General features: G+C 40.6%; 1 protein-coding gene and 1 non-coding gene across 7 annotated transcripts in view; one reads left to right on the top strand and one right to left on the bottom strand.

The window, feature by feature from the left end:
* Positions 1 to 567: 567 nt before the first annotated feature.
* Positions 568 to 24,909, bottom strand: part of RBM39 (RNA binding motif protein 39) — a 40,212-nt gene continuing 15,870 nt past the window's right edge. For 4 of the 6 annotated variants that reach the window (XM_050807131.1, XM_050807133.1, XM_050807136.1 and 1 more), the window contains 11 exons: positions 23,339 to 23,456; positions 22,239 to 22,391; positions 19,441 to 19,578; positions 14,907 to 14,972; positions 11,301 to 11,505; positions 9,824 to 9,901; positions 6,120 to 6,170; positions 4,077 to 4,158; positions 2,187 to 2,292; positions 1,628 to 1,706; positions 568 to 1,540 (listed from right to left, as the gene is read on the bottom strand). In XM_050807131.1, coding sequence (XP_050663088.1) covers positions 1,440 to 1,540; positions 1,628 to 1,706; positions 2,187 to 2,292; positions 4,077 to 4,158; positions 6,120 to 6,170; positions 9,824 to 9,901; positions 11,301 to 11,505; positions 14,907 to 14,972; positions 19,441 to 19,578; positions 22,239 to 22,391; positions 23,339 to 23,456 — 1,177 coding nt within the window. In that variant the 3' untranslated portion in view covers positions 568 to 1,439. The remainder of the gene's footprint in view (positions 1,541 to 1,627; positions 1,707 to 2,186; positions 2,293 to 4,076; positions 4,159 to 6,119; positions 6,171 to 9,823; positions 9,902 to 11,300; positions 11,506 to 14,906; positions 14,973 to 19,440; positions 19,579 to 22,238; positions 22,392 to 23,338; positions 23,457 to 24,909) is intronic. The other 2 variants (XM_050807132.1, XM_050807134.1) reach the window with 1 other exon arrangement.
* On the top strand, positions 14,637 to 14,736 carry LOC126929951 (small nucleolar RNA U13). Its single transcript, XR_007717381.1, has one exon. It is a non-coding gene; the product is annotated as a small nucleolar RNA U13 (small nucleolar RNA).

Below are 24,909 nucleotides of genomic sequence, written 5' to 3'. Positions count from 1 at the left end.
AAAACTTGTGCTTCAATGCCAACAAAAAAAAAAAGTTGAACAAATGAGGTAAGGAAATCAGTATTTGAAGGTAAATTAGGAGCAGCATTGCCTACTCATAAGATTTACCAAGATACAAACAGTTGAAGAGAATTGAGTATAAATGGTGATGGCTTACTTTCCACCTAGTATGAAAGCTGAAAACCCCTTAATGCAGTAATATATGCAGATATATCAATTTGGGAAACCAGTTTGAAGTTAAGCCATTTTGTTAAGTATGTATTGTAAATGGTGAAACTTTTCTTCACAAATATGCCCAATGCAGGAGACCAAGAATGCCCAGGTTTTAAGGCCTGGCTGTTGGCTTTTCTTTTTTGTAAACCCCTCAGTTTTGATACATTCTTCTAAAATACACAGGGCTAGACTATAATGGCATAAAGGAATTCATGGGGGGCAACGTGAGGGCAAGTTTCCGCAGACTTGGCACATTTTCCCAAATGGCAAGTAATGAATTGCAACTAAAAGAACCTAATACTCTATTCTCAAATTTCTGTAACTTTAAAACATTCGAAAAATGAAGATTTCTTGTGGCCTTTTTAAGAGACTTTTATTTGAGTGGTTCTTACAAAGATTGTTGCAATATGAAAGTCATTTGTTTGATAGAAATATCAAGCTGTCTTGTCAAACACACTGAAGTAACCCAAAAATATATTTCAGAGCTCACAGAGCTTAAAAAGAGCAAAGATTATATGCAACCAGACAAAACCTATTTCTGCATTTCCTATTTCTTTCTCAGACTGCTTTGCTTACCAGACTCTCACTAAACATCTTCAGGAAATGCAGGGATCATTTTGTTTGGAATTTTAAGACACACCAGAACACATAGTATTTACAAAGAAACTTTTACAGATACATTAATTGAAAAGATACCATCAAGAAATATTGTAATTTTGAAATCTCCCTTTCTTGGCAATTAATCAGAATGCAAAATGAGATGCTACCAAACAGCCCTTTAGCTGTCTTGTATTTCCATACACTAGATGTGTATTTCAGAAACCTGCTCAACCATCAGCCAAATATCAACATTAGTGAAATGTGAAATGTAACTGCTGTGTAAAAAGTTAGGCTTCTGAAACAGTAAAAACATTACATCCCTGGTCTGCCTTTTTACAGAAAGCACATTTGTTCTCCTAGAGCTATTCCTATAGTTCATTAATTTTCTACATGAACATTTTAAAAGGCAGAACAAGAGAACAGTTTTGTATACAGTGGGATTTACTATTTAGGGAGAATGAGCACACTGCATTCCTGTTAACATTTTTATTTTTTCAAGGTAACAGGAAATTGTATACAAATGACAGTAGATCCTTGCCTCTTTATTTTTATCTAAATAAAAGATAACTCAAGATGAATTCTCAAGAAAGAAAAAAAGCTATATACATAAGGGACTATATCTTCCTTCATCGTCTACTTGGAACCAGTAGTTGTGTTGCTGTCATAGAATCAGGAAACAGGTTGTGGTAAGTTGGAAGAGGTACATACGCTGCTGTTATCATTTTACCTATTGAAAGAAACAGACATGTTGGGTTTAACGTCTTCATTTTAGAGTCCTAATAACAATGAATAAAAAAAATAAATTCAAACTCACCAGCAAACCACCTGCCATGCAATGCATTGACAGCAGCAATAGCTGCAGCAATTGATGGGCACTTCACATACACATTGCCCTAAAACACAGAAAAAAATGAAAAAAAGGTAAAGATGTTGCTGTATACAAAATAGACCCAAGTTAAGTTTATTCAAGTTGCCTGTAGAAACTTAGTGCTCTATAACCACAAAATGGTTTACCATAATTGTTCCACTGGCTAGTAAGTATACGCAGAATTTCATTGAAAAATGACTTATGCTCCCAAACTTGCCCTGTTTTATCTTTTCTCTATGATTTATATGCAGCCTAAGAATGAATCAAGATGCCAAGATTTCACAGCAAGCTTTGAGAGCATTACTAGAAACTCCTCTCATACCCTGATCAAACTGTTACTGATTTTCTTTTATTTTGAAGGGTTTATTTAGCCACTATATTAAAGCTACTTTCAGGTACACACACACAAAAACTATAATGGAAGACAGTGACCATAGCATGCACCACATGTGTGAAGATTAAGTAAAGACAAACAACCTAACATCATTTATAAAGATGAAAATACCTGAGCTGAATTTTTGTCAACATAAATATGAATAACTCCTCCATGTTTATTACATTCTTCAATCACATCATCCTTAATCTCTGTATCCCATCCAACTTCTTCTTCTCTGTAAGAAAGTATTAAGGACTCTTAAATACTATTGAAACAAACTGTATATATTTACAAATGTATCAAAAAAATTAAATATTCTATGAATTAAAAAAATACTTTGGAAAAAAAGCACACTGACAGAATGTCTCTTTCCCAAAGAATACTGCAGTCTGGTATTGAAAAATAAATTTTCAATGAGGCCGGGCATGGTGACTCATGCCTGTAATCCCAGCACTTTGGGAGGCCAAGGTGGGCAGATCACCAGAGGTCAGGAGTTTGAGACCAGCCTGGCCATCATGGAGAAATCCAGTCTCTACTGAAAATACAAAAATTAGCCAGGAGTGGTAGCAGGTGCCTGTAATCCCTGCTATTCTGGAGGCTGAGGCAGGATAATCGCTTGAGCCCAGGAGGCAGAGGTTGCAGTGAGCCAATATCAAATCCCTGCACTCCAGCCTAGGTGACTCCGTCTCAAAAAAAAAAAGTTAAAAGGTATAGGGCTCTGGGGAAAATCAAAGCCAAATAAGATAGAAAACATTGATCCCAACCTAATTTTATGACTCCGCATAACCTGCAAGTGACTTTTAAATAGTTAAATGGGCCAGGCACAGCAGCTCATGCCTGTAATTCCAGCACTTTGGGAGGCTGAGGCTGGCATATCACTTGAGGTCAGGAGTTCAAGACCAGCCTGGCCAACATGGCAAAACCGTATCTCTACTATAAAGATATAAAAATCAGCCAGGCATCATGACACATGCCTGTAATCCCAGCACTTTCAGAGGCTGAAGCGAGCAGATCACTTAAGGTCAGGAGTTCGAGACCAGCCTGGCCGACATGGGAAAACCCTGTCTCTACTGAAAACACAAAAGTAGTTGGGCGTGGTGGTGTGCACCTGTAATCCCAGCTACTTGGAAGGCATGAGAATTGCTTGAACCTGGGAGATGGAGGTTGCACTGAGCTGAGATAAAGCCAGTGGCGCCACTGCACTCCAACCTGGAGTGAGACTATGGCTCCAACAAAAAAAGTTATTACTTCAATGCTATCTATTAAACGATACTTACTACAAAAGTTTATCACCATTTTACAGATAAATTTGGTACTGGGAAAACAAAAGAATTCAAGACTCTTTGAATGAAACAGTCATACAACTGTCATTATATGAAATGTAACTTATCGAAATCGAAACAAATCTACATTTTGATTGGATGTACTATAATATAAATACGATATTTAAAACCAATGAGAAGAGTTAAAAAATAGCATTCTAATCACTAGCTGGGCATAGTTACTAGCATTCTAATGCTAACAGTTATTAGTATCCTAATCACTAGCTAGGCATAGTTTCCACGCCTGTCTGAAAAATTATTTTAAAAGGATCAAAACTATGCAGTTTCAAATGAAATATGGAAATACCAGGCCGGGCGCAGTGACTCACGCCTGTAATCCCAGCACTTTGGGAGACAGAGGTGGGCGGATCACATCAGGTTGGGAGTTTGAGACTGGTCTGACCAACATGGTGAAACCCCGTCTCTACTAAAACTACAAAATTAGCCGGGTGTCGTGGCGCATGCCTGTAATCCCAGCCACTCGGGAGGCTGAGGCAGGAGAACTGCTTGAACCCGGGAGGCGGAGGTTGCAGTAAGCCAAGATCGTGCCATTGCACTCCTGCCTGGGCAACAAGAGCGAAACTACATCTTAAAAAAAAAAAAAAAAAGAGAGAGAGAAATACATGGAAAATATCTTTTCAAAACAACTCTATTAACACTTTGATAGGAAATATCAAGAATAAAGTCCATTACTTACGTTTGAGGGTTAAACATGTTAGAGAGTTGAAAACATTGTGTTGCAAGTGGCTGAACAGAGGCAGCTGCAGCTAAAGCTGAAGCTAAAAAAAGAGAGAGAAAAATTAGTTTCATGGAAAATGCATGAAAGTATCCCTCATAAATACTTAAAGGAAACCAAAAACCCACCCCAAGCATGTAACTAGGATGTCACTGGAGTATTTTACTTTATTTAATACTGCTACTAAAGTATGTATCAGTAGCTTTTAGGTGCCAGAAAACTGAGGTAACCTAATACTTGAAACAGACATTCAGAATCCTATTTTTAACAGGGAAATTAAACTTTACGTGTTATCAAAATCAATTCGATTAGACAAAATCTCAATACCCGAATAAGAAGGGATAAAACAAAATCCTTGTGAAATGCCAAATAAATCTATATCCTTTCCTATCTCTCAGCTTTCTGCCCATGAAGTTTTTTAAATCTACAAACTGTAATTATAAAAGAATTAAAAGACATATAAAAATCATCCAAGTGTTTAAAGACAATGTCCTAGAAAAATAAATCCTATTATAACAATCCTATTAAGAAAAATAAATCTTATTAATAAATGTTTTAAAAATGATGCTTTAGCACAATAAAAGAACACTGAAAAGAGCAGCATATATGTGTAATATCCACTACTACCAAAACATACTGGGGTTTGAAGTTTAAAGAGCATTTTCCAAGACAGTTGCTCCAATGCTTTCACGTGATTTACAAAAATATTACCAGTAGCTGTTACAGAACTCACCGTAATCATATTATCTGACCAAATTTCATTCCAAAACATAATAACAACAAAGCTAAGGATAAAACAGTGCATTAGAAATTACGGTAATTAAAATAAACGATCACTTAAAGTATCAGAACTATTACACCGAGAAATTAGGGCTGTGCATAAAATATATCATAAAATGATGACTTTCTGGTAGCATTACAAGTACTTTAGCTTCTCTGTAACATACAAGTATTTTTTTCTTTTATAAAGTTTTATTTTAAACAAAATTTTAATGTAACATCAAATTCTACTGGAAAAGTTAGATTCGAGAGTGTATTATAACTATGCAAAAATGAAAATCACTGAATAGCTTACAGAATATATGGAAGTATCCTTGAAAAAACTAGAAAGTCTAAACACAACTGAGGAAGGCTTGATTCTTCCAGTTTCTCAAGTTTAGTATGATTATATACCATGAATACTAAAAAATATTAAGAAAATGTACTATACAAATATTCACGTTCAACCTAGATCAATGCAGAACACAGTAAATCTGGGAAAATCTTTTTAAAATCTCTTAACAAAACAGCACTGAGTAGAAGCATCTTGTTTGTGAAAAAATTTAATTATTGTCTATGATGGAACATGACATATCTTTCTCATAATCATTTCCCTAAACATTAAGCATACTCCTACAAAAGATACAGAACTTAACAGCAAAATGCTCATGTCAAGCAACAGAGATTTAGTGATAACTAAAAACAAGAAATCATAGCCTACTTAATGAATGGTTTCTCTGAAATATGCTTGCAATTTAAGTTTGGATAAACCTCTTATTGCTTGGTACTGGCTTAAATAAATCACTGAGTACTATGTCTTAAGCAAAAAAAGGTGAGTTTTACAGCATGATTCGTAATTTTATACTGAGACAACTTCCAGATTCCACGTTCTAAAATACTTGCCTACTCGTTAACAAGAAAATACTTTATTTCCTGACTTCTATATGCAACTTATCAACACTCAGAACACACAGGCATAAAACAAAAACAAAGCTGAAAATTTTAAGCAAACTAAAGCAAAAAAAAAAAAAAAATGTTATTTTGATTTTTTTTTAAGTCCATTAATTTGGGTTAGGTCTTCTGAAATATAGACAGATTACTATGAATATACCACTATGTGCCATTGTGTCAAAATTCAGTCCAAATTACTGGTATAAAAATATGACAATAAATACAGAAAACTGTCTTACTACATTTAATTCTATTCCAAAGACAAAAATAAAAAATAGAAACACTTCAACTCACCTTCAGTCTGCTGGGAAAGTCTTGTTTGCAAATCTATAACAAAAGAGAATTCTACAGCTCAGTGCAGGAACAATGAAGAGCCTCAACTAACAGGGTAAATGTCAGGAAAGCATTAATAAAAGAGGACTACAACAGCAGGGTTTATTGAAATGTACTTAGTAAAACCTGGCAGCAAAACCTCCTTCCCCATTCCTCATTGACAAGGCTTTGGGGCCTTTTTTTTCCCCCTATTATCCTGGGAAACTTACTTTTCCCTCTCTCTTCCTAGACTAAACTACTCTTCCATATCTCAAGTGAATTCCACTACACTACTATACAGCTGGGAATAATGGGAAATGGGGAAAGGGAAGCACACCGGTCAGAAAATGACTGAAAAACCCTGATCTTGAGAATTCAATTCCAAGTACTTGGGAAATACAAGTATTTATATTCTTAGAGGCCATAGTACTTAACACTTTAAAAGGATATTGTAAAATTGTAAATAGTGCACATAAAAAAGCTGTAACAGTTTCAATTATTTCCCAATTTAGGAAGAACATCACCATTGGGAAACATACCATTCCAAAAGTATGTATATATTATTTTTTAAGGACTTTTCAAAGATTTAACTTGTCAAATCTAGCCCATAATGGGTCAACTTTATTAATGATTTCCTGGCCTAGTGTAAAAATTTAGCAAGGCAGGCATAAAAATTTCTGGAGTTTTCTTACAAGCTATGAAGTTTAGGAAAATCAATCAGTATTAAAAATAAGAGGGATGTGACCAATATATTTTCTCATATAATCGTTAAGATTGTTAAGATTTCTACAGTGGACGCCATCTTAAAGCTGCTACAGAGTGCAACAGTGGCAAGTCTGAAGATTAAGTCTGCCACGGTGCTATAATGCTCTCCTGAAGTTCTTTTGATAGAAATATGTATCATCAAAATTTTGATTCAGTAACCTGATTTTCAATAAAATCTGATTCAATTTCAACACTTTATTACCACACATACGGGTTTCTTGCTGGGGAGAGAAAATGATCATAAAACATGGGCGAAAAAGTACCGGGATGTGCAGCCCAAGTTGTATCAGGATAAAATACCTGGGTCCCAGGTGCTCAAAATTGGCATCTCAGGGAGCTGAAGAAATGTAACTGGTGTATACTGAAGGAACTTGAAGACATGACCATGTGAACAGTGTCAGTAAACTTTAAATAATAACACAATTTGTCTTTTTTTTCCTAAAATGGGAAAAAATGTATAGATATCAGAAATCCATGCTATTTTGTCTATCAACCCAATCTTAATTTCAAAAATGATTTGTCATATCATTTGGACAAAGTAAAAAATAAAGCATGGGTTTCATAAAGATAAAGACTCTAACCTATCTTAGAAAGGGCCTATCAAACTGGCAGAATAAAATAATGTGGATATAGTGATGATCCACCCCTGGTTTCACCCAATAGCTTTAAAAGACTTAGGGGACAAGGGCCTCAAACACAGTGAACACTCAACAATTTTATTTCAACAGGTTATATGTAGTATTTTAATGACCACCATCTGGAGAAAAACATCCAGTTACACAGATATTCACCTAAAACATGAGTGTTATTTAATGCAGAAGAAATTTATAGTAAGTCTAAAAAAACAGAATGATCTTTAAAATCATCTCTACCACCAGCACTAAAAAAGAGAATATAACAAGATACATAGACAAAGGGTAGGGACTATTATCAGGAATCCATATGGAGTTTTAGGATTTTAGCTGCCTACATTCAAACAATCTTAATATAAACTACATGATAAGAAAGAACCCAAGAGGCACAGTCATACATAATAAAAGAAATAATGGCTGACGATAGAACTGGTATTTAACAGAGGATAATCTTCAGTTAACTGAAGATATTCAGAGCAAATGAAGGTATCTGATACAGCATCCAGGGTGTAACAGTAATTGTCTATAAATGACCCCTTTTTGTCACTGTATCAATTCCCTGAAGGCTGGAACAAATCTTTCACCACCCTTTAGTGGAATACCTAGAACAGGAACTAAAAATTTTCTGAATTGTCAAAGAACAATATGAACAACGGGAAGCAAAATAGGTAAACAGTTTTCTGGTTTAAAAAAAAAAAACAAACTTTTAAACTGCAATAATAGGGTATAATTCTCTAAGTAATGAATTTAGTATCAATTAGAGCAAGTAGCAATCGACAATTATTCACTATAAAGGATCAAATAGCTAACACTATAAACTCAAAATATGTATTAATCCAATGGAATAACTTAAGGAGGGATCAAATGACTGCTAAATACACAAATGCCTTACTGGTTGATTCTTCTTATAAGTATAAACTGGCATCGTTGTCAGAAATTCTAGGGAGTAACTGCTTGTCAAATTTCAAGATAAGTCATACAATTTGATAGAAAGGAAATGAAACCAAAGGCAGGTTTTCTAAAGGTACTCACACACTTAAGAACATCCACTAAGAAGGCAAAGCAGTGAAAAAATAAATGTAAAAACAGAAATGATCTTCTACTTTAATTGAATATTGAGCCTTCAATTTTGAAGAAAGTCATGAAGCAACCACAGGACCTCTCCATACATTCAGATGCAGTACTACCAGGGTCTAAAATATATCTTCTGAGTTACAGTCTCACTTCGTATATAAGGTCAAAGGACCAGCCAGGTAAGGCTGCTCATGCCTGTAGCCCAGGATTTTGGAGGCTGAGGCAGGCGGGTCTCTACACTACAAGGTTCCTCTTATAATGTTCTAAAGGCATGTCTTTGACATTTCAAAATTAAATCCTATCCTATCTCCTAGATTTGGGTCAATGTAGAAGTTACAGGTAATTAAGGCATGAGGGCCCAACGCAGTGGCTCACATCTGTAATCCCAGCACTTTGGGAGGCCAAGGCGGGCAGATCACTTGAGGTAAGGCGTTCAAGACCAGCCTGGCCAACATGGTGAAACCCCATCTCTACTAAAAATATCCCTGCTACTCGGGAGGCTGAGGCACAAGAATTGCTTGAACCCAAGAGGTGGAGGTTGCAGTGAGCCGAGACTGCACCACTGCACTCCAGCCTGGGCAACAGAGCAAGTCAACTGTCATAAAAAAAATAATAAAAAATAAATTTAAAAAGGTGGGGAGAGGCGCGCGGGGGAATGAGTGTTTTATAAACTAAATCCCTTTTTACACAATTATAAAAATGTCAATTCACCCTTCTTTTCCTGTTGTGTCCAAAATCTCCATCTCCCAATTCATGATCTTAAATTTGTATGTACTATTAAAAAAAATAACTGTCTTTACACTCTTACTACTACAATAGTTTTAAGTAAAGCTTTTTTAAATAGCCTCTGGTATTTTCTGAATTCGAATATTACAACAAATATTTTTTCGATCAAACAATATAGACCTTGTAGTATTCAACAAAAGTGATATATTTTAAAATATATCACTTAATTTAATTTAAAATATATTATGTCAATGAGTTTCAACTAAAAACTGGGGTGCAGGGTTTAAAATTGTCCTGACAGCTCATTTTGATGCATGGTTAATTCTAGCCTACATCTCCACTTCCTTAAATAGAAGACTAGAAACTAACAGGTTATAAGTACTTGATGAATTGAATTCTCAGTAAGTCCTTTTGAATGTAAAAATTTGGAAAATTTTCGAATTAGATGAAAAAACAATGATTTAAAATTAGAAAAGATTCAATTCCTACCTGCCACAGCACCAAATGCCAAAGAGCCACTCATCTGTAGAGCTTGCTGTGCTGCTGGTGGAATCTGCAAACCTGTACCTGTAAAAGAATAGTCTTAAAGTTCTTACTATGTTGAGAGCAGAGAAACGAAGTTTCCTGGGTGGTTAATATCATGATCACTTCACTAAAACAAACTGCAAGGAGGGCCGAGTGTGGTGGTTTATGCCTGTTATCTTAGCTAGCACTCAGGGAGGTGGTTCACTTAAACAGAGATAGGGATCAACCTGGGCAACAACTGTGAAACTCCATCTCTCTCTCTCTATATATATATATTTTTTGAGATGGACTATCACTCTTGTTGCACAGGCTGGAGTGCAATGGCGCAGTCCCAGCTCACTGCAACCTCCCCCTCCCAGGTTCAAGTGATTCTCCTGCCTCAGGCTCCTGAGTAGCTGAGATTACAGGCGTGCGCCACCATGCCCACTTAATTTTGTATTTTTAGTGGAGACAGGGTTTCTCCATGCTGGTCAGGCTGATCTCAAACTCCTGACCTCAGGCAATCCACCTGCCACGGCCTCCCAAAGTGCTGGGATTACAGTTGTGAGCCACTGCACCAGGCAGTAACCCCATGTCTTAAAAATAACCAACGAGGCCGGGCGTGGTGGCTCACGCCTGTAATCCCAGCACTTTGGGAGGCCGAGGCGGGCGGATCACAAGGTCAGGAGATCGAGACCACGGTGAAACCCCGTCTCTACTAAAAATACAAAAAATTAGCCGGGCGCGGTGGCGGGTGCCCGTAGTCCCAGCTACTCAGGAGGCTGAGGCAGGAGAATGGCATGAATCCGGGAGGCGGAGCTTGCAGTGAGCCGAGATAGCACCACTGCACTCCAGCCTGGGCGACACAGTGAGACTCTGTCTCAAAAAAAAAAAAAAAAAAAAAAACAAAAAAACAACCAACCAACAACAACAACAACAAAAAACAGAAATTAGCTACAACAACAACAACAAAAAACAAATTAGCCACAACAACAACAACAACAACAACAAAACAGAAATTAGCCAGGCACGGTGGTGGTGGTTTACTACTGTTAGTCCCAGCTATTTAGAGGTTAGGGTGGGAGGACTTCAGCCAAAGAGGCAGAGGTTGCAGTGAGCCAGAATCGCACAACTGCACTCCAAATTGGGCAACAGAGCTAGACCTTGCATCAAAAAATAAGAAATTACAAAAAGAAAAACTTGTAATATCCTAAGTATGACATGTAAACACTACATAAAGGAAGTCTTGCAAATTATGCTGTGGCGTTCAAAACACGTTAATATAGATTTCCACACATTAATACAAGGCACATCATCTATAAAATAACATGCAGTGTGCCCAAGGATAACACCAACTACAAAATAAGATAAAATCTTTTTCCACTTCTTAGTTTGCATGGCTACCTTTCTCTTCCATTACAATACCTACAGTAAATCATTCGTAGTAGCAAGGAACACTTACCCTCTGCAAGTCTTGCCATTAACTGAAGACGACCAGTTGTTCCCAAATCAATTCCAGTCCTTTCCAGTTCATCACTGTCCAAAAATGAACTAGCACTCGAAGCATCAGTACGTTCAGTAACATGACCAACTTTCATTGGCCTTCCTGCTAGTTCAAATCCATTAAGTTGTTCCAAAGCCTTTTTGGCACATTCTGAATCAGAAAACTATACGATGGGGAAGGCGGGGACAGGAGACAGTGTTTTAGTTTTTAAAATATAAACTATACTTTAAAATACAAATTTATTTTTAGTATATTCAATAATTACTCCTGAATACTAAGGTAGAATTTTCAACTGGTAAGTAGCAAACATAACACACATGAAGACGACACAAGCAAATTAAATTAGGCTTGTTGATGCGGTAGTTTACATAGAAGATATTACCAGTAATGACAGCTTTGTATTTGAGAACATGGGATCGTGGTTAGAAAATGTGAGAACTGGCTGGGTGCAATGGCTCCCACCTGTAATCTCAGCACTTTGGGAGGCCGAGGCAGGCAGAACATCTGAGGTAGAATTTAGTACTTTTCTAATAAAAATGTGCCCACTGACGAAAGTCAATATAATCCTCACATATAAAACACTACTTTTATATAAGCAATTAAATGCTTAACTTGATGTAATTACATATATATAAAATTCTGATTTACACATATACCCACAATGGCTTATTTGGAGGAAAAAAGGTGGAAAATATCCACACTAAAGTTACTAGAATAAAAAAATAAAATTGGTGAGCTATGTTTCATAATTTTCTCCTTTCACCAGTTCACTGAGGTAGGTAACAGCCCAATGACAAATTAAACAGATTCGCTATCAACACAGGAACAGGCTTACATTTTATTGAAATGTAGATATAAGTCAACACTTTTAATTTCCTGACAGAGATACATAATGTACTTTAAAAAATACTGTTTCCAGGCCGGATGCGGTGGCTCACGCCTGTAATACCAGCACTTCGGGAGGCCAAGGCGGGCGGATCACGAGGTCAAGAGATCGAGACCATCCTGGCTAACATGGTGAAACCCCGTCTCTACTAAAAATGCAAAAAATTAGCCAGGCAAGGCGGCGGGCGCCTGTAGTCCCAGCTCCTTGGGAGGCTGAGGCAGGAGAATGGCATGAACCCAGGAGGCGGAGCTTGCAGTGAGCCGAGATCACGCCACTGCACTCCAGCCTGGGCGACTGAGCGATACTCCGTCTCAAAAAAAAAAAAAAAAAAAAAAAAAAACACTGTTTCCAGGACCTTAAAAGATTACAGAGCTCACACATCTGAAAAAAGTACCATCATGTATGAGTTTCATAATGAGATGTTAATACACAAAAACACTTTGCTTTTAAAAGTAAAAGGCATATCTTCTTAAATCTTCTTACCATTACTTCAACTGTCACCTCATAACCCTACTAAGACAGGGCAGCCATGGCTAGCCAAAAACACTTTTTTAAAAAAAATTTTTGAGACAAGATTCTTGCTCTGTCACCCAGGCTGGAGGGCAGTGGCGCCATCTCAGCACACTGCAACCTCTGCCTCCCGGATTTAGGCAATTCTTCCTCACCCTCCCTAGTTGCTAGGATTACAGGCACCCACCACCATGCCCCGCTAATTTTTTGTATTTTTAGTAGAGACTGGGTTGCACCATGTTGGCCAGGATGGTCTCAATCTCCTGACCTCAGGTGATCCACCCCCTTGGCCTCCCAAAGTGCTGGGATTACAGGCATGAGCCACCACACACAGCCCAAAATCATTTTTGATAAGACAATTCTAGTCTTGGTTGTGAGGTATGTACATTAAAAAAAGGATCTTAAGTAAAAAAGAATTGTTAACAGACCTTCGTTTATTTAACTGTTAACAATGTCTCAAAAGGTTATCAAAGATGAAAGTATAAAACATTCAACTACATGACTATCTGGCTGACCATATATATACATCCTATATATATGTATATATAGGATATAGTAAAGGATAATAGGAACACAGTAATATAGTTTGGATCCTTGTCCCCTCTAAATCTCATGTTGAAATGGGATCCCCACTGTGGAAGGTGTGACTTGACAAAAAGTATGAAAAGGCAGATCCCTCATGAATGGCTTGGTGCACTCCCCCTGCTAATGGGCAAGGGTTCTTGCTCTGTTACTTCACAGGACGTCTTCCTCTCTCCTTCTCCCTTTCTCCAAGTGACACACCTGCTCCTCCAAGCTATAACCACAAGTAAAGGCTTTGTGAAGCACGATTAACAGCTTCCTGAGGCCACCACAGAATCTGAGCAGCTCTTAGTGTCATGTTTATATGGCCTGCAGAACGTAATAAACCTATTTTCTTAAATTATTTTATATCTATTTATTTTTAGTTTTATTTTCTCTCGAGGCATAGTCTTACTCTGTTGCCCAGGCTGGAGCACTGGAGCACAATAGCACAATCTTGGCTCACTGCAATCTCCACATCCTGAGTTTAAGCAATCCTCCTGCCTTGCCTCACGAGTAGCTGGGATTACAGTCAAGCACCACCATGCCCAGCTAATTTTTGTATTTTTAGTAGAGATGGGGTTTTGCCATGTTGGCCAGGCTGGTCTCAACTGCACTACAGCCTGGGCAACAAAGCGAGACTCTAGCTCATGAAAAAACAAGTTAATTAATTAAAAATTAAAGCCACAAGCAGAGCTTCATGCATATAATCCCAGCACTTTGAAAGGCTAAAGTGGGAGAACACTTAAGCCCAGGAGTTTTGACACCAACCTAACCAACATAGTGAGACTCGTCTTTATAATTTTTCTTTATAAATTATCCAGTCTTGAGTATTACTTTATAGGAACACACAATGGACTAACACATCGTTTAAAAAACTTTCATTATATAATAAATGGTAACCGCTGCTTACTAAAAAGTAGCAACTGTGCGAAAATTTCTTTTGAGACAGAGTCTCACTCTTGTCCTCCAGGCTGGAGTGCAGTGGTGCGATCTCGGCTCACTGCAACCTCCGCCTCCCAGATTCAAGTGACCCTCCTGCCTCAGCCTCCTAAGTAGCTGGGATTACAGGCACCCATCACCATGTCTGGCTACTTTTTGTACTTTTTAGTAGAGATAGGGTTTTGCCATGCTGGCCATGCTGGTCTCGAACTTCTAACCTCAGGTGATCCACCCGCCTCGGCCTCCCAAAGTGCTGGGATTACAGGCGTGAGCCACCGCGCCCAGCCACAACAACTAATTTAAATCACTTGAAAATATTAAACATGCTGCCTTCCCCACCATTATTAACTATTATTGTACTTTTATTGTACTTTTACTATGCAACTTAGATCAAAAAATTTTAGGAGTTCCTAAGTGTGATAATTTGGTTTTCACATTCATGTGTGAGCTGTGCCTGCCTTTTGTTACAAGGGCATATTAAACTTTGCTGTGAAAAAAAATTTTTTTGATCAGACACAGAGGCTCAGTCCTGTAAATCCCAGCAATTTGGAAGGCTAAGGTAGGACATCACTTAAGGCCAAGAACTAGAGACTGATCTGAGCAACACAGCAAATACAGTTAAAAGAAAAAAAAACCTAAGTAATGTAATTATGGTAAATACTTACTGTAATAAATCCATATCCCTTGGATCGACCAGTTTCACTGTCCATCATCAGCTGGATACTTTCAATCTATAATTGAAAAGCATAATTACTATTAACTCAAAAGCAGAGTACAAAACTACTTTATTCTCTGAGACATGGTTTTAAAAATCTACCAGTCTCCTCATCCTCATCACAAAACCTCATCACCAAGAAGTCTTTTTGAAGTCTAGAAACTATAATTTTATATTTATAAAATGAAAAAAATTAGGCTGGGCGTGGTGGCTGGCACCTGTAATCCCAGCATTTTGGGAGGCTGAAGGAGGCGAATCACCTGAGGTCAGGAGTTTGGGACCAGGTGAAACATGTCTCCACCAACATGGCGAAATCAGGTCTCCAACAAAAATACAAAAATTGTCTGGGCTTAGTGGCGCATGCCTGTACGCCCAGCTACTCAGAATGCTGAAGCAGGAGAATCGCTTGAACCCGAGAGGCAGAGGCTGCAACAAGCCCAGAGCATGCCACTGTACTCCAGATTGGGCAACAGAGTGAGACTTGGTCTCAAAAAAACCAAACTCTGGCCGGGCGCGGTGGCTCAAGCCTGTAATCCCAGCACTTTGAGAGGCCGAGACGGGCGGATCACGAGGTCAGGAGATCGAGACCATCCTGGCTAACACGGTGAAACCCCGTCTCTACTAAAAAATACAAAAAACTAGCCGGGCGAGGCGGCGGGCGCCTGTAGTCCTAGCTACTCGGGAGGCTGAGGCAGGAGAATGGCGTAAACCCGGGGGGCGGAGCTTGCAGTGAGCTGAGGTCCGGCCACTGCACTCTAGCCCGGGCCACAGAGCCAGACTCCGTCTCAAAAAAAAAAAACAAAAAACAAAAAACAAAAAAAAAAACAACAAACTCTAGAAACTTCCCAAGCAAGAAATTATGCATTGGGGCGCAGAGGGAGTAGGAAAAAAAACCATGATTTTATTTTATTTTATTTATTTATTTTTTTGAGACGGAGTCTCGCTTTGTGGCCCAGGCTGGAGTGCAGTGGCCGGATCTCAGCTCACTGCAAGCTCTGCCTCCTGGGTTTATGCCATTCTCCTGCCTCAGCCTCCTGAGTAGCTGGGACTATAGGCGCCCGCCACCTCACCCGGCTAGTTTTTTGTATTTTTTAGTAGAGACGGGGTTTCACCGTGTTCGCCAGGATGGTCTCGATCTCCTGACCTCGTGATCCGCCCGTCTCGGCCTCCCAAAGTGCTGGGATTACAGGCTTGAGCCACCGCGCCCGGCATGATTTTAAACTAAGATTATCTTTTACATCAATACTAAACCATGAAAACCAGAAATCCATCGTAAATTACCCTTAGAAGGCAGAAACAAAATCGATGTTTCCTTCCCACTATGCTAATAACACCAAGTAGTAATTTCCAATTATATCAGGCAGAATTGTAAAAATGGAGTAACTAAAAGTTATTCCAATGAATTTGGCGATATACAATGAATTGGGCGTTAACTGCACAATTCTGTGAACGGTACTAACTAAAAACCATTAAGTTTACTTTCAATCAGTGAATTGCAACACAATCTCCCGATTAAGCTGTCCATTAAAAAAAAAAGGAGTGAAAAATTAAAACAGAGCATCCAGCCAGGTGGGTTGGCTCAGGTCTATAATCCCAGCACTTTGGGAGACAGGAGGATCGCATGTTGAGGAGGTGGACGCTACACAGTGAGCTTGCATTATGCTGTTGCACTCCAGTCAGAGTCACAGACGGAGACTCTGTCTCAAATAAGGAAGGACCTTTTAATGTTAAGTATATTTTACCAAAATTATAAAAAAAAAAAGAAGCAAAGTTTATTTGCTAGTATTTGCTAAGCCACAGAATGTCTATGGAAGGATGTTTAAAAAAAAAGATAAGGGTTGCCTCTAGAAAAGGGGTAGTCGTGTATGAAGTGGGACTATGATACGGATAAGATATTCTAGGAGCATTAGTCAGCAAAAAATAAACAATATAAACATTTAGACTGGGCTTGGTGGCTCACACCTGTAATCCCAGCACTTTGGGAGGCTGATATAGGCAGACTGCCTGAGCTCAGGAGTTCGAGACCAGCCTGGGCACCACAGTGAAACCCCGTCTCTACTAAAACACAAAAAATAAGGTCGGGCTTGGTGGCTCACGCCTGTAATCCCACCATTTCAGGAGGCTGAGGAGGGCGAATCACCAGAGGCCAGGAGTTCGAGACCAGCCTGACCAACATGGAGAAACCTTGTCTCTATTAAAAATACAAAATGAGCAGGGCGTGGAGGCGAATGTCTGTAATCCCAGCTACTTGGCAGGCTGAGGCAGGAGAATCGCTTGAACCCGGGAGACGGGAGTTGCGGAGAGCTGGGGTCACGCCATTGCACTCCAGCCTGGGAAACAAAAGTGATACTCCGTCTCAAAAAAAAAAAAAAAAAAAAAGCCAGGTGTGGCGGCATGCACCTATAATCCCAGCTGCTAGGGAAGCTGTAGAAGAATCACTAGAACCTGGGAGGTAGAGGCTGCAGTGAACCAAGAGTGTGCTACTGCACTCCAGCCTGGGCAACAGCGGAAGACTCAGACTCCAAAAAATTAAACCTTTAAAAAGGGCTTCTTATTAAAGTTTCTACATAATGTTTAATGTTTAATGGAGTTGGGAACTTAATACAGACTAATTGTTCTAGGGCAAAGGTAAGCAAACTACATATACCCTATGGACCAACTCCAGCTTGACTTGTTTTATAAATGTTTCTCCTGTCTGAGCCTCCAGAGTAGTAACATGGAACTACAGGCATATACCACCAAGCCCGGCTAATTTTTGCATTTTTAGCAGAGACCAGGTTTCACCATGTTGCCCAGGCTGGTCTCGAATTCCTGACCTCAAGTGATCCACCCAACTCAGCCCCCCAAAGTGCTGGGATCACAGGCATGAGTCACTGTGCCCTGCCCATACTCATTTTCTTTTTTTTTTTTTTTTTTTTTTTGAGACGGAGTCTGGCTCTGTCGCCCAGGCTGGAGTGCAGTGGCCGGATCTCAGCTCACTGCAAGCCCCGCCCCCCGGGTTCATGCCATTCTCCTGCCTCAGCCTCCCAAGTAGCTGGGAGTACAGGAGCCCGCCACCTCGCCCGGCTAATTTTTTTTTTTTGTATTTTAGTAGAGACGGGGTTTCACCGTGTTAGCCAGGATGGTCTCGACTCGATCTCCTGACCTCGTGATCCGCCCAAAGTGCGGCCTCCCAAAGTGCTGGGATTACAGGCTTGAGCCACCGCGCCTGGCCCACACTCATTTTCTTAACAGCTTACAGCTGTTTGGAGGAGAGTTGAGTACTTGCAACAAGTCCATATGGCACTGACAACCTAAAATGGGTCTGGGCGCAGCGGCTCACGCCTGTAATCACAACACTTCAGGAGACCGAGGCGAGTAGATCACCTAAGGTCAGCAGTTCGAGACCAACCTGACCAACATGGAAAAACCCAGTCTCTACTAAAAATACCAAAAATTAGCTGGGTGTGGTGGTCAGAGCCTGTAATCCCAGCTACTCAGGAGGCTGAGGCAGGAGAATCAATTGAACCCGGGAGGCAGAGGTTGCAGTGAGCCGAGATTGCGCCATTGCACTCCAGTCTAGGGGAAAGGAGTGAAACTCCCATCTCAAAATTTAAGCAACAGTTTGACAAATCATACTCTAAAGTAACTAATTTAAGTATCAACTGTTCCCTGATGTTATTTTTTTTTTTTTTGAGATGGAGTCTCGCTCTGTCACCCAGGCTGGAGTGCAGTGGCGCGATCTCGGCTCACTGCAACCTCTGCCTCCCAGGCTCACGCCATTCTCCTGCCTCAGCCTCCCGAGCAGCTGGTACTACAGGCGCCCACCACCACGCCTGGCTAATTTTTTTGTATTTTTTTTAGTAGAGATAGGGTTTCACTGTGTTCGCCAGGATGATCTCGATCTCCTGACCTCTTGATCCACCCGCCTCGGTCTCCCAAAGTGCTGGGATTAAAGACGTGAGCCACCGCGCCAGGCCCTGATGTTCATTTTTATATGGTACGTAGATTTCTCAAATATCTATGATTATTCTTTTTCTTTTCTTTCTTTTTGTATTTTTAGTATAGACAAGGTTTCACCACACTGGCCAAGCTGGTCTCAAACTCCTGACCTCAAGCAATCCACCTGCCTCGGCCTCCCAAATAGATGGGATTACAGGTGTAAGCCACTGCTCCTGGCCGGTGAATCCATTTTTAAAAGTTAAATTTTATTTGTTCTATCTAGCTCCTTTTAAATTTATGCCTTTTGCTAAAATTACTGAGTGGAAAAGGTTCATTGCTCACAGTGACAGGACAGTCTTGGAAACTGTATCTCCTTAACACAAAACTAGTTAGACACTCTTGGTTTAGGTATATAGCACAGACAAGTCCTCCAGAACAAAATCCAAGCTGCTCTGAACTGAGCTCAAGACCACAATGCCAGACACAAGAAGGACATACAGAAATTATGTAGTTATACTCAGATCAACAACCTACTGAAGATTCATTGAAGACTGTGGACTTACCCTTCCAAAAGGCTCAAAGATCCCACGAAGCATATCTTCAGTTATGTTGAAGTGTAATGAGCCCACATAAAGCCTCATAGGTCCAGCACTTCCCTTTTGTAAATTGTTTGCCATTGCTGCAGCTCTGTTTTTCTCTGCCTAGAAGACAAAAATGCATGTCACAGAGCTAATACACAGCAGTTTAAAGACACACGCCTTCCATTTGCATAACTAATGTCAAAGTTTAGAGTGATAAAAATACCACCCTACACAAGGATCAACTTAATAGGAGGCATCTAGGATACGCAAAATTCATAGAGAGGAAGTAGATTACATTTTACCAAGGGCCTGCAGGAAATTAGGGGGTTACACCTTCAAGAGTACAGTTTCTGGCTGGGCGCAGTGGCTCATGCCTGTAATCCCAGCACTTTGGGAGGTCGAGGTGGGCAGATCACAAAGTTAGCAGATTGAGACCATCCTGGCTAACATGGTGAAACCCCGCCACTAAACATACAAAAAATTAGCCAGGCATGGTAGCGGGCGCCTATAGTCCCAGCTACTTGGTAGGCTGAGGCAGGAGAATGGCATGAACCCAGGAGGCAGAGCTTGCAGTGAGCCGAGACTGCGCCACTGCACTCCAGCCTGGGCAACTGAGCGAGAGTCCATCTCAGAGTACAGTTTCTTTTTTTTTAATTATTATTATACTTTAAGTTCTAGGGTACATGTGCATAATGTGCAGGTTTGTTACATATGTATTCTTGTGCCATGTTGGCGTGCTGCACCCATCAACTCGTCAGCACCCATCAACTCGTCATTTACATCAGGTATAACTCCCAATGCAATCCCTCCCCCCAGAGTACAGTTTCTGTATGAGACAATGAATACTTCTGGAAATGATTAGTGGGGATGATTACTCCATCATTATAAATGTAATTAATAGCACTGAACTGTACACTTTAAAAATGGTTAAAAAAATGGTTGAAACGCCAAATGTGTGTGTATAAAACCACAATGAAAATAATTTTATTTAGAGGTTTTTTTTTTTTGAGACAAGAATCTCACACTATGTTTCCCAGGCTGGTCTTGAACTCCTAAACTTAAGTGATCATCCTTCCTTCTCAGCCACCAGAGACTGCCAGGGACTACAGTACACCCCATCACACCCTGCTTATTTTAGAATGTTTTCAGGGCATATGCCAGTTCATGATTCATTTAACACCTAAAATGAATCATGAACCTACATTCTGACAACAATCTTAAGATGCATTCTGATATCACACATACCAAATACAGAGAAGAATGCTTCCTGGAATTGTTAGACACAATCAATATTCGTTAAAATACTCTTGAGATTGGTATAACCAAGCGTACAGTTGTTTGTGATAAAATAAGGGGCATATGCCATAACGTAAACTGTATCACCAAGCCAACATTTTGAGTCAGCTGTCATCCCTCCATAACCAAGATCTCAAAAAAAAAAAAAAAAGTTGTCCATTTGCATTCTAACACAGGCTTCTCTTGTAACAAACTAGAGTACATTGGGTAGTACTGCTCTACAACAGGTAACAACCTGTTATAGAGCGTATTAAAAACTTCATTTAATATGCTACTTCTCAGCGCTGGGTCCGGCCAATCCACACCCAGCTACTAAGTTTGTCTTCCAACATAGGAAATAATTTGAGTAATTTTTTTTTCTTTTTTCTTTTTTTTGAGACAGAGTCTTGTTCTTGTCGCCCAGGCTGCGGTGCAATGGCGTGATCTCGGCTCACTGCAACCTCTGCCTCCTAGGTTCAAGCAATTCTCCTGCCTCAGCCTTCCAAGAAGCTGGGATTATAGGCGCCTGCCACCATGCCCAGCTAATTTTTTTATTTTAGTAGAGACAAGGTTTCACCATGTTGGCCAGGCTGGTCTCCAACTCCTGACCTCAGGTGATCCGCTGACCTCAACCTCCCAAAGTGCTGGGATTACAGGCGTGAGCCATCGTGCCCAGCCAAAAAAGTAAAATATGAAATGCTGTCAAAGTGCAGTGTGGTTCAAATGATCCAAACACTTCAGGAGGCCCAGGCCAGAGGATCACTTGAGCCCAAAAGTTTGAAACCAGCCTGAGCAACATGGCAAGACCCTGTTTCTTCAAAAAATTTAAAAATTAGCTGGGAGCGGTGGCATGCACCTGTAGTCCTAGCTACTCAGGAAACTGGGGAGAAAAGACTGCTTGAGCACAGCAGGTCAAGGCTACAGGGAGCTGTGATTATCTCACTGCACTCCAGCCCTGGCAACAGAGTGAGACCTTATCTCAAAAACAAGGCCGGGTGTGGTGGCTCACGACTGTAATCTCAGCACTTTGGAAGGCTGAGGTAGGAGGATCACCTGAGGTCAGGAGTTCAAGACTAGCCTGGCCGACATGATGAAACCCCATCTCTACCAAAAATATAAAAAGTAGCTGAGTGTGGTGGCAGGCTCCTGTAATCCCAGCTACTCAGGAGGCTGAGGCAGGAGAATCACTTGAACCTGAGGGGTGGAGGCTGCAGTGAGCCGAGATCATGCCATTGCACTCCAGCCTGGTGATAGAGACTCCCATCTCAAAAACAAAACAAAACAAAAGGCAAAATCATCAAATTTCAAGCACAAGGAGAAAAGATAGGATGACAGTCTTGAGAAAACTATATCAATGTTAATGAAGGCAAAGTTAAAAAAAAGGTCCTGAGAACATCTGACTCAACGTAATGAGTAGCAGTCACAGAACACAACAGCAGTATGCCATGCAACAAGAGGCTTTAAACACCATCAATAATCAAACTTTTAACCAAGAAAAAAATTACCTGTGATGCCTGTACTATGATTGGCACTCCTAAAACTCGTTGGCCAGTTAATCCTATTGCTAGAGGCACTGAGCTAACATCAACGAACTCCACATAAGCAATTCCTTTGGAACGTCTTGAATTTCTGTCAGATATCATTCTCACATCTCGAACCTACGAAGAAAACACAGTTCTGTTTGTGCAACCATCCACTGTAAGCCATGTAGATATATTTCAAGGAGACATTAATGTTGAAGGATGAAGGCATTTTTAAAAATTTAATTGAGGCCAGGCGCGGTGGCTCACGCCTGTAATCCCAGCACTTTGGAAGGCCGAGGCGGGCGGATCACGAGGTCAGGAGATAGAGACCATCCTGGCTAACATAGTGAAACCCCGTCTCTACTAAAAATACAAAAAATTAGCTGGGCGTGGTGGTGCGTGCCTGTAGTCCCAGCTACTCGGAGGCTGAGGCAGGAGAATGGTGTGAACCCAGGAGGCGGAGCTTGCAGTGAGCCAAGATGGTGCCACTGCACTCCAGCCTGGGCGACAAAGCAAGACTCCGTCTCAAAAAAAAAAAAAAAAAATTTAATTGAAAAAGTAAATAGGCCGGGCGCGGTGGCTCACGCCTGTAATCCCAGCACTTTGGAAGGCCGAGGCGGGCGGATCACAAGGTCAGGAGATCGAGACCATGGTGAAACCCCGTCTCTACTAAAAATAGAAAAAAAAAAAAATTAGCCGGGCGCAGTGGCGGGCGCCTGTAGTCCCAGCTACTCGGGAGGCTGAGGCCGGAGAATGGCGTGAACCCGGGAGGCGGAGCTTGCAGTGAGCCGAGATTGCGCCACTGCACTCCAGCCTGGGTGACAGAGCGAGACTCCGTCTCAAAAAAAAAAAAAAAAAAAAAAGAAAAAGTAAATCTGTGGGACAATTCCTATATCCTATCTATATCTTTGAACCAATTTGTAGTAACATTTATCAACTCCAATACTATAAGATGCAAAATTTGTTTGTGGAAACATTACCACAAACAAATACTGGTACTAAATCAAATGAAATATTTGATGTTTAGATGTTTTCTCTTGCAATTTCTACCTACTTGACCTCCCTAAACAGGTTAAGATTACCTTTCCTACTGTAGAGAAAAACTCTTCCAAATCCCTTGGTCGAATTCTTGCCGCCAGCTGCATACAGAAGACTGTCCTTGCATCTCTTTCCTCAGGAGTTAAATTATCAATAGGTTCCCTAATAGAAGTAAAAAATATAAAATTAACTTCGTAACAGATTTTAAAATAATTTTTGTCTTTTTTATTTCTTCATATAGTTCAACAGTTTTTCAGGTGGTTTTTGGTTACATAGATGAGTTCTTTAGTGGTAAATTCTGAGTGTACCTGTCACCTGAGCAGTATACACTGTACCCTCAACTCCTTTCCCAACTCCACACCAATATTTTCATCTTTAGAAATCAGGTCCTGCTATGTTGCACAGGTTGATCTTGAACTACTGAGCTCAAGCAATCCTTTTGTCCTAAACACCCCCATAGAGACAGGGTTTCACCACATTAGCTAGGCTGATCTCGAACTCCTGACCTCAGATTATCCACCTGCCTTGGCCTCCCAAAGTGGTGGGATAACAGGTGTGAGCCACCACGCCTGGCCTAAAATAATTCTCAAACATGTTCAGCAAACAGAATAAGCTGGCCGGGCACAGCGGCTCAAGCCTGTAATCCCAGCACTTTGGGAGGCCGAGATGGGCGGATCACGAGGTCAGGAGATCGAGATCATCCTGGCTAACACGGTGAAACCCCGTCTCTACTAAAAAAATACAAAAAACTAGCCGGGTGAGGTGGCGGGCGCCTGGAGTCCCAGCTACTCGGGAGGCTGAGGCAGGAGAATGGCGTAAACCCGGGAGGCGGAGCTTACAGTGAGCTGAGATCCAACCACTGCACCCCAGCCTGGGCGACAGTGCGAGACTCCGTCTCGAAAAAAAAAAAAAAAACAGAATAGGCTATGAAACTAGTTTGTCATATACCCAAGAACATTTTCCTTTCTTTTATTTTTTCCAGATGAAGACACCATGTTGGCCAGGCTGGTTTCAAACTTCTGACCTCAGGTGATCTGCCCGCCTCAGCCTCCCAAAGTACTGGGATTACAGGCGTGAGGCACCGCACCCAGTCAGCCCAAGCCCATTTGCAGTAAGATCTATTGACCAAAAACGTCCATAAAGCTACTCAATGTAACTCAAATCCTTCTAAAGAATAAGGTTTACTGTTTCTTGTAATCACATCTTATGTGGAATTAGTACAGAAGTCTACTGGCCTTACAATCTCACAAAGGGTAAAATTTTTCTTTTCTTTTTTTCTTTTTGAAATGGAGTCTCACTGTCGCCCAGGCTGAGTGCAGTGGCGCAATCTCGGCTAACTGCAACCTCTACCTCCAGGGTTGGAGCAATTCTCCTGCCTCAGACTCCCAAGTAGCTGGCACTACAGGCATGTGCCACCAAGCCTGGCTAATCTTCTGTATTTTTAGTAGAGATAGGATTTCAATGTGTTAGCTAGGATGGTCTCGATCTCCTGACCTTGATGACCGCCCACCTCAGCCTCCCAAAGTACTGGGATTGCAGGCTGCAGCCACCACACCTGGCCCAAAAGGGGTAATTTTTCTAAAGCAAGGGTCAACCAGAAGCCTGACAGTTTAAC

This window comes from Macaca thibetana, chromosome 10 (assembly GCF_024542745.1).
Source record: "Macaca thibetana thibetana isolate TM-01 chromosome 10, ASM2454274v1, whole genome shotgun sequence".
Classification (NCBI taxonomy): Eukaryota; Metazoa; Chordata; class Mammalia; order Primates; family Cercopithecidae; genus Macaca; species Macaca thibetana.
The sequence above is the reverse complement of the archived record's forward strand: the minus strand, read 5'-3'. Positions and strand labels throughout refer to the sequence as shown.